General features: G+C 51.3%; 3 protein-coding genes across 3 annotated transcripts; 2 read left to right on the forward strand and 1 right to left on the reverse strand.

Annotated features, from left to right (window-relative positions):
- Positions 1-156: 156 nt before the first annotated feature.
- Positions 157-2385, forward strand: SDH1_1 (succinate dehydrogenase flavoprotein subunit; the record flags this gene model as incomplete). Its single annotated transcript, XM_041689312.1, has 4 exons — positions 157-317; positions 391-481; positions 578-928; positions 1015-2385. 4 exons carry the CDS (start codon positions 157-159, stop codon positions 2383-2385), a joined length of 1974 nt encoding a protein of 657 aa, XP_041537349.1.
- Positions 2386-3125: 740 nt separating this feature from the next.
- On the reverse strand, positions 3126-5433 carry AKAW2_10630A (uncharacterized protein; the record flags this gene model as incomplete). The annotated part of the gene is made up of 8 exons (XM_041689324.1): positions 3126-3348; positions 3416-3530; positions 3583-4589; positions 4651-4741; positions 4801-4826; positions 4911-5174; positions 5237-5314; positions 5378-5433. 8 exons carry the CDS (start codon positions 5431-5433, stop codon positions 3126-3128), a joined length of 1860 nt encoding a protein of 619 aa, XP_041537350.1.
- A 3359-nt stretch (positions 5434-8792) lies between these two features.
- AKAW2_10631S (uncharacterized protein) lies at positions 8793-11492 on the forward strand (the record flags this gene model as incomplete). Its single annotated transcript, XM_041689335.1, has 7 exons — positions 8793-9039; positions 9100-9202; positions 9252-9416; positions 9475-9536; positions 9596-10310; positions 10425-10485; positions 10551-11492. The coding sequence occupies 7 exons, from the start codon at positions 8793-8795 to the stop codon at positions 11490-11492; spliced, it is 2295 nt and encodes a 764-aa protein (XP_041537351.1).
- Between the last annotated feature and the right edge of the window lie 831 nt (positions 11493-12323).

Consider the following 12323-nt stretch of genomic DNA (forward strand, 5'->3'; position numbering starts at 1 on the left):
CCGAGGCCTGCATCTCGGAGTCCCCCTTCCGAGAGAACCTCGGGTAAGGTTCCCCGCCTCGGGCCCCTCGAAAGGAATACTGGCAGCGTTCCGAGATGACCATCTACTCTCATGTCGCCCAACCACCTTTCAAACTCGAGTATATGACATTTAATTATGTATCGCCTAAGCAGAACAATCCATCGAAGGAATCCGTTACCAAGGCCCTCCCAAACGCAGCCGTTCCTCAAACGACACCGCCCATTCTCCACTCTTCCCCGGCACTCATCTCCGGGACCATCTGTATCTGAAGCCCCGCTATTCGACCACTACTACGAGTGAGTAACCAGCCCAGCCCAGCCCAGCCCTCTCTTCACACCTCACCAACTAACATTCATAATAAAACCACAGTGCTATAGTAATAGGCGCCGGCGGCGCTGGCCTCCGCGCCGCAGTCGGTCTGACCGAGTCAGGATTCCGCACCGCATGCATTACCAAACTGGTAGCATACCTACCCTCTCCTCCCCAACAACTTCACAAGAAAACCAAACTACAATGAGACCAAGCAATAACCCATGAGATGTTGGAAAAAAAATAGTTCCCCACCCGCTCCCACACCGTCGCAGCCCAAGGCGGCATCAACGCTGCGCTAGGCAACATGACACAAGACGACTACCGCTGGCACATGTACGACACAGTCAAAGGCTCAGACTGGCTCGGAGACCAAGATGCAATACATTATATGACGAGGGAGGCGCCGAAGGCTATCTACGAGCTGGAGAACTACGGTATGGCCTTCTCCAGAACCGAAGACGGACGTATATATCAGCGGGCTCTGGGGGGACAGAGTCTGGATTATGGGAAGGGGGGACAGGCGTATCGGACTGCTTGTGCGGCGGATCGGACGGGTCATGCTATGTTGCATGCTTTGTATGGGGAGGCGTTGAAGGTAATATTATTTACCATATCTTGACTTTACTGTAGAAAAGGATGGAAAGTTTAAGAGACTGACCGATGGATGTGATTAAACTCCAGCACGACACCCAATTTTTCGTCGAATTCTTCGCCCTGGACCTCCTGATGGTCGAAGGCGCCTGCGTGGGCGTCATCTGTCTCTCTCTCGAAGACGGCACATTGCATCGCTTCTTCGCGCGAAACACCGTCCTCGCGACTGGCGGTTACGGCCGGGCTTACTTCTCCTGCACTTCCGCACATACTTCCACGGGGGATGGCAATGCCATGGTTGCTCGCGCGGGTCTCCCTAACCAGGATATGGAGTTCGTGCAGTTCCATCCCTCCGGGATCCATGGCGCCGGGGTACTCATCACGGAAGGTGCGCGTGGAGAGGGCGGATATCTTCTTAATGCGCATGGCGAACGGTTCATGGAGCGGTATGCCCCGACGGCTAAAGATCTAGCCAGTCGGGATGTTGTAGCAAGGGCTATGAATCTTGAGATCCGTGAGGGACGGGGCTGTGGCCCGGAGAAGGATCATATCCATCTCCAGCTGTCGCATTTACCTGCGGAGCTTATCCGCTCACGGCTCCCTGGGATTCTCGAGACGGCGTCGATCTTTGCGGGGATTGATATCACGCGGGATCCTATCCCTGTTGTTCCTACGGTCCACTATTGCATGGGTGGGATCCCGACGAACTATAAGGGCCAGGTGCTGACGACTAGTAGTAGTCGCACTTCGTCTGAGACAAACATCCCGGATAAAGACGTAGAGCCAGTCCCGGGCCTCTATGCAGCGGGCGAATGCGCCAGCGTTAGTGTACACGGCGCCAATAGACTCGGCGCAAACTCGCTCCTGGATATAGTTGTCTTCGGCCGGGCGTGTGCCCTCCACATCGCCGAGACCAACGAACCTAACATGGCCCTTCACAATATTCCCCGCGATGATACCCCTCCGTCGAACCTTGGCCAAGACTCCCTATCCAGTCTATCCACAACCCTCCACGCAACAGGCGACCTCCCGTCTTCATCGCTCCGCCATAATCTCCAACGAGCCATGCAAACGGACCTCGCTGTGTTCCGCACGCACGAATCCCTCACCACCGGATTAAGCAAAGTGATTCAAGTGCAGAACGACTTCTCCACGCGACTCAGAACAAGCGATCGAAGTCTAATCTGGAACTCGGATCTCGTGGAGACGTTGGAGTTGAGAAATCTGTTGACGTGCGCGGCGCAGACGGCCAAGGCGGCGTTGTGTAGGACGGAGAGTCGGGGGAGTCATGCGAGGGAGGATTTCCCGGAGAGGGACGATGAGAGGTGGTTGAGGCATAGTTGGACGTGGCAGAAGGATGAGATGGAGGAGGAGGTTAGAGTGGGGTATCGGGGAGTGATTATGGAGACGTTGGATGAGGGGGATTGTGAGAGTGTGCCGCCGGTGAAGAGGAGCTACTAGAGATTTCCTTTGGGTATTTTGTCAGATAAGTGTTGAGGAGTCAATAGAGAGGACTGACGTGTTACTTGTCGCATGTACTCGAATGCAAGGTACAGGCCGCGGATGCAGAAACAGACCCGGTATGTTGCCCGATATATAGACTTAGATGGTGGACCCGCTTCTGAGGTGCACCTGCATAGCTGCTCGCCGGCCAGACCGGGCTTTGCTTGTGCCAAGAGACAGCTTTTCCTGGGCGATGGTGGCAAATTTTAATGTGAGAAGAGAGGCAGAGAAGGGAGGGTTGAGGACCTGATGATCCTGAGGCCCCCAGTCTCCGAGTATAAACCCCCCCTCTTTCCCTCCTCTTCTCCCATAATCTCCTCCAATCTTCTGCTACCAGCTTTTATTTACATACTGCTGCAATTTTTCCAGCCAGAAGTATCGACAGAACCCCTCTACATGGATTACTCTCTTCGCGGAGGAATCAGTCCTACGTATGTAGTGAACACCGAAGCACTAATCATAAATTATCATTCATTAGAGTAATACATGATCCTTCACTCAGTGAAGATCCTTGCAAACACCCTCAATTTCATTGTATCCTGCACTCATATTCTACCCCGTAATTAGAGCGCGGAAAATCGCACCAAACGCCGAAAACTTCGCGAAACAACATACCCATCCGTACTCCGCGTCGATAGCAACGGTTTCATCGTACACGCACATGAAACCTGGAGTGCTCACAGACAGATGCATCTCGCTTAGCCACTGGTGGCAAGGTGGTCAAGCTTGTACAAGGGCTCCAAGTGGACGTTGCGCCGGAAGATGTAGCGGTTGATCCACCAGGGAAGCACCTGAAACATCTGGTAACGCATATGCATCCGAGTCGGGACTCCGAAGATGTAGTCAAGTTCTTCCAGAGTCCGCTGCTTAGTCTCAGGGACCCACAGGAAGATCATAACAAAGGCAGTCACGTTCAGCGCCCTGAAAAAGGTTAGAGTGGCTGCAAAAAAGACCGAGGTGGGCATAATCAGATAATGTCAGAACTTACGCGTAGAAGCCAAAGGCACCAGTTGGAGTCATAACGGCCAACATGCGGGGGAAGGTGATTGAAAGTACCGCAGCCCAGCCGAGACAAACTGCCACAGCCCAAGCCATTCCGACCTCTGCTTTCGTTAGCCTAGTTATGACTTGAGTACCGGGTATTCACACACTTACCACGATGAGACAGAGGGAAGACTTCTGCGGAGTAAGTGAACGGGACTGGTCCCTCGCCGGGAGAGTAGAAAGCCGCGAACATGAAGACAAAGAGAGCGATGCATGCCAGATGCGCCGTCTGCTCCTTGGGGATGTAGAAACAGAAGCCTGCGGCCAGCAGAGTCCAAGCCATCTGGGGGAACGTGAACAAGAGCAGAGCGCGACGGCCATAAGTGTCAATGGTGAACACCGCCGGGAATGCAAAGATAAAGTTGACAAGCCCGAAACCCCAAGAGGCAAACAGTGCTTCGGTAACGTTGGCTCCTGCCTGCTGGAAGACAGTCGAGGAATAAAAGGCAACGATATTGATTCCACACATCTGCTGCGCAATCATCACGACGAAGGAAGCAAGGGTTGCACGGCGGATACGGGGAATGGTAAACAACTCGACAAATCGGGTGGCATAGTTGCTCACTCCAGCAATATCCTGCTCGACCTTGATCTGTGCGTAGATGTAGTAAAGATCACGCGCGGCCTGCAGCTGGGTGTTGCGCAAGCGGCACAAAGACTGGTAAGCGTTACGCATCTTTTCCTTCTTAATGTACCAGCGAGGCGACTCTGGGCACATGAAAACACCAATCAGCAGAGGAAGCGCTGGAATAAAGGCAGAACCGAGCTGGAGTCTCCAGGAGATATCCCCAGTGTCTTTGACAGCAAGGTTCGCGGAAGTCCCCAGGAAGATACCAAAGGCGGTCCACAACTGCCAGCACATAACGAGACCTCCACGAACAGAAGCCGGGGTATTTTCTGCACAGAACATTGGGATTGTAGACGCCTTCAAGCCCATTCCCAAGCCCAGCAGCAGACGAGTCACGAACAGCTGAGGCCAGGTCTGACTGACGGCCGATCCAATAGGAGCAAGAAGGCAGAAGATGGCAGACATGAAAATAGCGCCACGGCGACCCAGATATTTGTTCAGTGGGTCGGACAGCCAGCATCCGATGACAGCGCTAGACATGTATGGAGCCCTATCCAGGAACATTAGTCTCAAGGTGATCTTCACAAGATACGGGGACAAGGGCTGCGCACGCATTGACGACACCGACAAGCCACTGGTTTCTCGACGCGTTTGGACCATCCTCAGGGATTCCAAGCGCAACAGGGAACGAGAGGTTGGCGCCTAGATGATAGATTAAGCTTAGCGAGGACTGCTATACTCAAGTTTCAGGGCACACTTACCATTACTTCCGGTTTGATCCCAACCCCTGGCGGGAATATCAGCAAAACAGCTCAAAATCACCGTTCAGGTTGTACTGAAAGGAAGCGAGAGTCTCGGGCTTGATACTCACTGGACAGCAGCTCCGACGGAGCAGAGAATGATGGTGAAGTAGAGAGCCTTAGGCTGACGCCACTTATGATCTTTCTCATCACGAATGGCAGTGATCTCATCACTAGTCATATCGGGCACTGACTGAAAGTCTTCGGGATCGCGTGCCACAAGGGCTCCCTTTTTGAGTAAGGGGAGAATATCAGTCAGCTGATATTCAGTGGCAAAGTCCTCGACATCTTGGACCACTTGAGCTGGGCTCAGATCCGCCAGGGGATTCTTGATTCTATCATGGAATTGGTTATTGGGTACACGACAGAGACACCAAGACCAGATCAAGTAACTTACTTGGCAGAAGTATTCTTGTTCAGATTAATGTGCTCCGTAGTGCCCTTCTCAGTAATATCGGGCTCATTGTGACTGCCGCTAACGCAAAGAAAGTGAGTATACATGACGAAGAAAGAAAAGGTAAACATGAAGGACACATACTAGGGGTCAACAGCAGAGTCAACCGCCTGAATCGGGGTCACCTCCTCCTTTGCCATGGTTTTTACCTGGCCTAGGATGAAGAAAAGCGCGTGTGGATCGAGTGCTTGCACAAGTTAGAGTACAGACAATCACTAGCCGCAATGGTGGGAGTGATAAGAAGAATAGGTCGCGTCGAAGCCGCGGCGTGGGGAAGTACGGGGATGAGAAAGAATGCACAACAGATGCGGGGTGAGATGGAGATGAAGTTAGGAAGGCGGAGGGAATTAGAAGACTTGAAGTAAGCAGGTGCGAGGGGAAGTGAATTAAGAGCGCACTGTTGGGAATAGTCGGGTTGAGCCCTGAACAAAGAGGCGAGGTCCGGTTGCATTCACTTCACCCTCCGGCTGCAGGAGGCTCTTACCAAGATGGAAGTATTGTGCGGTACTGTGATGCCTCCATTCTTCCCCGCGGGGGTCCTGAACCCGGGGTAGAAGATCTAGTGGCAATCCAATCAAACATGGGAACAGATGTAATTGATAGGACTTGTATCATCTCTGAGAGCATAAGCACCTTTCTTTCAACAAACTCATTGGAACTGGCACATGGCCATTCTATCTGAAGCTAACTGGAACTACATCTCCTTGATAATGTAGCTGTTTCCTCACTTCCGCGCACAAATACCCAGTGTATGGTAACAGGGCACTGCGGACACAAGTATTCTCATCATAGTCAGATCTAACATGCTCCTGTTCGTCTAACATTTGGAATTACCACAATTTAGACTACTCCGGACATTCATTCCGGGCGAAGGTAACCTTTGCCAAAGAGGACTTTCCAAGAAATTGAGGCAACCATGGTACAGGCAGGTGACAGATGGCCAGATAGACTGATAGTGAGGGCTTGCACGGAATTGGATTTTGCACCCCTCCAACCGATGAGGAAATGCATGTTTGTGGAGGTGGGCTAGTCTGAGTCTGCTGACTTCAGCATAGGTACACTGGTCTTCATTGTCACCTTGTAAGCACTGACCGGTGGGGAAGAGTAGCATATGTACAAAGTATGACTGAGAACATTGATCCGCATGCAAATGTTCAAAGAAAGCTAATGCAATGCTAGTTGCATCAGATGATGTTCTTTGGAGCTTCCATTATCCCTGACCAGGACCAATTCTTTCAACTGTCCAGAAAACCTTATCGTATGAATGGAATTTAGATGGTTATGGACCAGACGCACCCGTACGTGGCAATCTTGCCCCTTGTAATTAGGCCTGCCTCTTTACTTTTTCCTAGTTTCTTCTCGTTTGCACCCTTATGGTTCCACTTGGCTAGTGTATGCATCGCATTGTAACGCCGTCAACGCCACCGTGGAGTTCGGGAGCCAAGTGTTGACAATTAGAGCGATGCCGGCTGGCAAATGTTGAGCCCAATGCAGATTGGTGGGCGCATTTATTGGCCACCTGCAGCCGGGGAAGGGAACGGACTGCCACTACTGCTCAATTCTTTCCTGGGTTTAGAGTTAATTGAGAAGCGATTGGACACTGGTGCCCTTGGTTTTAGAGGACTCGACAAGTGGAACCACACAAGGCAGGTAACATGAGCAATTTAGTCGCTGTCTGAGCCAGTCTGTTCTCACAGGACCAGCCTGCCATTTCTATAGGAGCACTGTTTACGTACTTATTCCATATTCACGGAGATTTTCTGCCCACACTCCATTCACCCTTGCGTCATGCTCACGTGGAGGTGAGAGTTTATCGAGATAAATGGGGAAAAGCAACAGCGGCCAACTTTTTCACCCGAGTGTATAACATTTTCTTTTCGAAAACACCCTGGCCCTTGGTTGATTTACAAAGACGGTAAGCCACGCAACTAGCCGATTCGATCAGCAGGTGTAACCGGACGGAGTAATTTTGGGTCAGGGGCGGAGCGAGGGTCATCTTGAAAGAAGTCGAGCCCAGTCAGCGAGTTTCTTTTGCCACTCAGAATCCGAATGCTAACGTCCATAGTCCAAACTTGTCATCGATTATAGTGGGATTGGCTACTGCCTGTGAGGGCAAATATTACTGCCAAGCTATACCCCGACTTCCTGAGTTGTTCTCAACAGGTGACCAAACCCGCTCGTTGACAAGGCGGGTCGAGGGTTCGATGGATCTGGGGTTACAGCACCATGTGGGGATGAAAGGGATGAAGGGGTCTCGGCCGGAGGTTTGACTGGACAAAGCCTGGATTAGGCTTAGTTAGGCTCGAGGACGGCACCGAACGACCCTCCAATAAGCTGGCCCGCGCATCCTTTTGCCATGCTGGATCCAGACTTTACCTGTCTTCCCAGCCGCCTGTCCTGGCCACCTGCCTTGGATGACCCGCTCAATACGACACGGCCCGGGCAACAGCCTGGAAGTCGGGGGCTGGCGTCTGGGCCTCCCTCCAGGTAGCTTCCGCTTTCGCCTTACCCGGATATCGATATTCTTGATGTAGGTCGAGCTATAAGTGATGGCGGAGGTGGGATTCCAAGAGCGCCTGCGTCGGATACTCGAAAGGATACTCCAGCCTGTCTGATTATATGGAAATCATGCCATAATATTGAAGGTTCAAGCCAAGTAATGGGTAGCGCACAGCGAAAAGCTGAGTCGGGATCTGATCCCAAATCACGCACTTCAGACGACTCGACTAGTCAATTTCGGTATTAAGCTGCTGTAGCCTCGACCAGGGTCTGCGCAGCTTTCCTCGGAAGGGACCATGCGACGTCAATTCCTACGATTCCCGAATTTAGGTCCCAAACTGTAGCTGAGGTAGGGTTTCCTGCTTACTCTAACCAATATATTCGCCGTTACGCTATAAATTCTGCGTCTCCAACTTTGAGGGCTATGTCTATATCATTGCAGAGCGAGACAAACTGGCGGGCGGCTGTTGACCCTAGTAGTAGCGGTCTGCCATGACGTTAGTACTACATTGAACCCCGCTGGTTCTCATCATATCGGACCATCTTTTATATTGCACTACGGAGTCGAAAAACAATGTAACCCCCCATCAGGATATAAGCACCAGTTGAGGGCGCTGCATCGAGTCTGGACCTCGGAACTAAGACTGCTGTGACAGTGATCAAGAGTGCGCAGGCTAATACGTACTTTCCCTTACGCTGATAACTTGCTATTCATGGCCATACTTCAGGCTTTTTCTTTCATTTTTGTTAGACAAAATTAAAGGATTTCTTTACTTTCATCGCCGTGGACCTGCTAAGGAGTGAACCTCACAGATTACCGTAAATGGTTAGATCACATATGCGGGGAATCAGAAGTCACGTGTGAGTAGCAATCAGAGCCCCGGTTCCGAGATGGCCGACCGATGTGTGATATCAATCTTCTGTCGAAGGCCAATGCCTTGGGAATACCCTTATTCATGTCTTAACGGTGTGACAATGTTTCTTTTAAGATTGATATGATATGGACTTTTTACAACAGGCGCCCCCGTCTGTGCAGGACCTCTTGCGCGCTGGAGAGCCGTTCATCCCGTTTTCCGAGTATTCTGTTCAGGACATCACTCATCTGTCAGAAGATGAAACCACAAAATGGGTGGAGACAAAACTCCGCGATGGGAAGCCATTTGTTATACGTGGCTTCTCTCGACTGAAAGAATGGGACTGGTCGGTTCTGAACAATGAGAGACTAGGCAGCCTCTCTTCCTCAGCAGGTATGCCCACGACATAACAGCCTGAAAAGTGTAGCCGTTGACATCTTTACGCATGGACAGCGATACCGGTAAGGAACTGCCACACCGGGCGAGATGCGAAAATGCGGCTCCAGGATCTCCTTTCGCAGACAGAATATGCTCGTACCGGCAATGTCCGAGAGTTGTACGTCAATATGATTACTGTTCCGAGCGTAAACTGATAGGCAAGCCAGTTTGTACGCAAAAGACCTCCAGTGCCCACAGGAATGGATCAAGGCATTAGATGCATTTCTTCCTTCAGCTATGAGACATCTTGGGTCTCTTGACTTATTCCGGACGTTGCCAAAGGAGATAGCGCCGGAGGTGCTGATGGCGTATGTTGGGACTCGGAAATCTTCGTGAGTCTCTGCTGCCTTCCAGACGCCTATGTCCACTAACCATGTTATAATGGGGTAGCTCAGGATTTCACAGATGTTTTAGCGGAACAGTTGCGCTGAATCTATTAGTTGAATCAGAAGGTAAACGCATGACGAGACATATTTGACGTTCTCGACAAACGTTCTGATGATCGGGTTAGGTGCTGGCCCTGGGTCCATCTGCTTTGGCACCGATAAACACTCACAGGCCGTATACGATACATATATGGAGAGATTGGGAAAGTCTCCCCATACCGATTGGACCGACGTTTCTACTACCCAGCTCAAGTCCGCCAATTTTCCTATATACATTACCCATCAGCAACCTGGAGACTTGGTAATATTTCCGTCAGCTACTGCCCATCAAATTTGGAATATCAGTCCGATGGTTACAAAGGTAGTCTGGAATGTTATGCATAGCTCTTCGCTTGTCTCTTTCTTCGACTACATCCAGCCATTCTACCAGCGATACTGCCATGCAGACACTGGCCGAGTCCCTCTAATCCCGTTACATGCCTTAATCCGAGGGTCTCTAGGAACTGAGGACGAAGCTCTTCTCCTGGACGTCTTTCTAAAATTGCTGGATGATGAAGCTATTGAGACTGACTCGGTCCCTCCAATGAAGACCGTGGATACCCAGGGGGCCGTGGTAGAATGTAATTTCTGCGGCTTGACAATATGGAATCGGCATCTGCACTGCGAGCAGTGTGGCGACTTTGACTTATGTCTGACGTGCTTTATCTCTGGACGCAGCTGCAAACACGTTGCTGACTATACATGGGCCGAACTCATTCCGCGCGCCTACTGCATGGAGGTTATTCAGTCGACTCGGAACAGACTGCGTGGTCGATTACTCTCCCGAATCAAACATCCAAAGTATGACCTTTCCCTTCAAGCATACGGGCCCTATCTCCCTCAAAACCTGTGCTTGAGCCCCGTTTCAAGAGTCTTATGTGATCAAGAGTGTGCCTCTAATTCTACCTTTTCCAGGCAAAAGTCTCTGGGCGCCTTGGCTGCTGCCGCGGCAGATGCACGGAAACAACCGATGATGGTACGGAATAACCCCAGTATCTCTGTTTAGCTTTTTATTGAAGGGGCGCGAACTAAATAAATCAGGAGCGACTCTGTCACTTGTGCCGTGACAGTCATCCTGCCTGGAAAGGGGTGGCATGTACCCAATGCTCCGCATTCTTTTGCTTCCGGGGCCTCCATCGACACTTTGACGTGGATTTGATACCCTTTCTGAGGAACACAGATCCATGGGTATGTCCAAAGTGCTCCCATTTTTGCAATTGCCGATGCTGCCACTTCCCTCTTCCTTACTCTAGCAAAGACAAGCCTGTGCGGTCTCGGATCAAGTCGATTGATCCTCGCGGTCGAATCATGGGGTTCACCGACAACGTATTCGACCAAAAACGAGGCAAAAGAGCTAGTATGGCTACTCATAGCGCATCCCTCCCGCCTGAAGTGCCTTCCCGGGTACATAAACGACCGAGAACCCAGGTTAGTGATGAAGAGGCGGAACTACCACGACAGCAGGAGGACTATAGTACTTTCACAAATCGTGGTATGATACAGTCGCAAAGTACAGAGGATACTATACACTCAAGCGCTCGTCCCTATGTCATGTCTTCACGGAGTATAGGCCCGAAAGGGCAGCTCCGTATCAGTGATCTCGTTGAGGAACATAGCCCTGCTGAAGCTGAGCCTTCCTTTCAGGCTCCCTTCAGGCACGCATCTCCTCTACTTTCCCTGACGCCAGGAGATGGCGCATTCCGACGGCCGGCCAATGAGCCGAGTGTTCCAGCCACTACAGATGAAGCCAGTATCTCTTTTCTTGAAAGGAAATTGGAAGAGCTCCGTCGATATGCCGATGAACTTCTGGATCTTTCCCTGGTGGACTCACATGCGAAGGTTCAGGAGAAAATCAGTCAGTTGCAGGGTCAGATTGAAGAGCGCAAGCGACGGAAAGCGGAGGCGCTGTTCGACAGCCTCGATCGGGATTTCCCAGAACTTGCCACCGTTGCGAGAGAGGAAGCGCGAAGACGGGGATTGTAAATCGGGATCTAGCTTATATATAGAGTACTAATGGGCGTGAAGAGCACCGCCAATAGACACTGGTCCACTGATCCAAAACAAAACAAGGAAGTTAGTAGTTGTAGGCTAGGAGTGCAGGTAAGAGGTAGGATGTATAAAACCCTGAGACATCCTTGAGAAAGATTAGGAAGTACCCCTGTAAGAAGGGATCTTCAGCAAATAACAAAAGTTCACCAATGACTCGCAGACACATTGAATTTTGGGCTGCGTGAGTGAGGCCCCTGGAAGGAAGAGGACAAGGCGCCCGACACCAGAGCAGCGGAAGCGATCCAGGGAAGCAGGCGGAGTTCCAGCCGGCGTCGATCGTCACCTCCACTTCTCCCTCGTCCTCCCACATCACTCCGGACTTTCCCTCCCTTTCTTCCATCCCGGATTCAGTCCAGTCTTGCTCCTCGTATCTTGATCGGCTCGAAAGCTTGTCTTGACTGCTCTTACTGCAGCAATCAAGACTCTTACTTCTTGTTGCCTTACTTCCTTTTTGTTGAACCTAGCCTGGTATGTTTCATGTTTGTTAGCTCATCGTTGGCGCCCTCTAGCAACGCTTCCCCTCCCTCTCACTCTGCGCAACTGGCGGACCTACCTGAGTTTCGCGCAGACGAAGGGACCCATCGATTGACTCACTCCGGCAAACACATCGCTTTTTTGGAATTGACAAGCCCCATAGGCCTCGTCCTTGGCCGTGAATCGGTCATCCTACCCCCCGACGAGGGCTGTCGGTAGCAGGCCAAACACACTACGAACCCTGACCGCCTCCACCACCCACAACTAGCTCTCCTGGGGACGATTCCACGC

Source organism: Aspergillus luchuensis, chromosome 1 (assembly GCF_016861625.1).
Source record: "Aspergillus luchuensis IFO 4308 DNA, chromosome 1, nearly complete sequence".
Taxonomy (NCBI): Eukaryota; Fungi; Ascomycota; class Eurotiomycetes; order Eurotiales; family Aspergillaceae; genus Aspergillus; species Aspergillus luchuensis.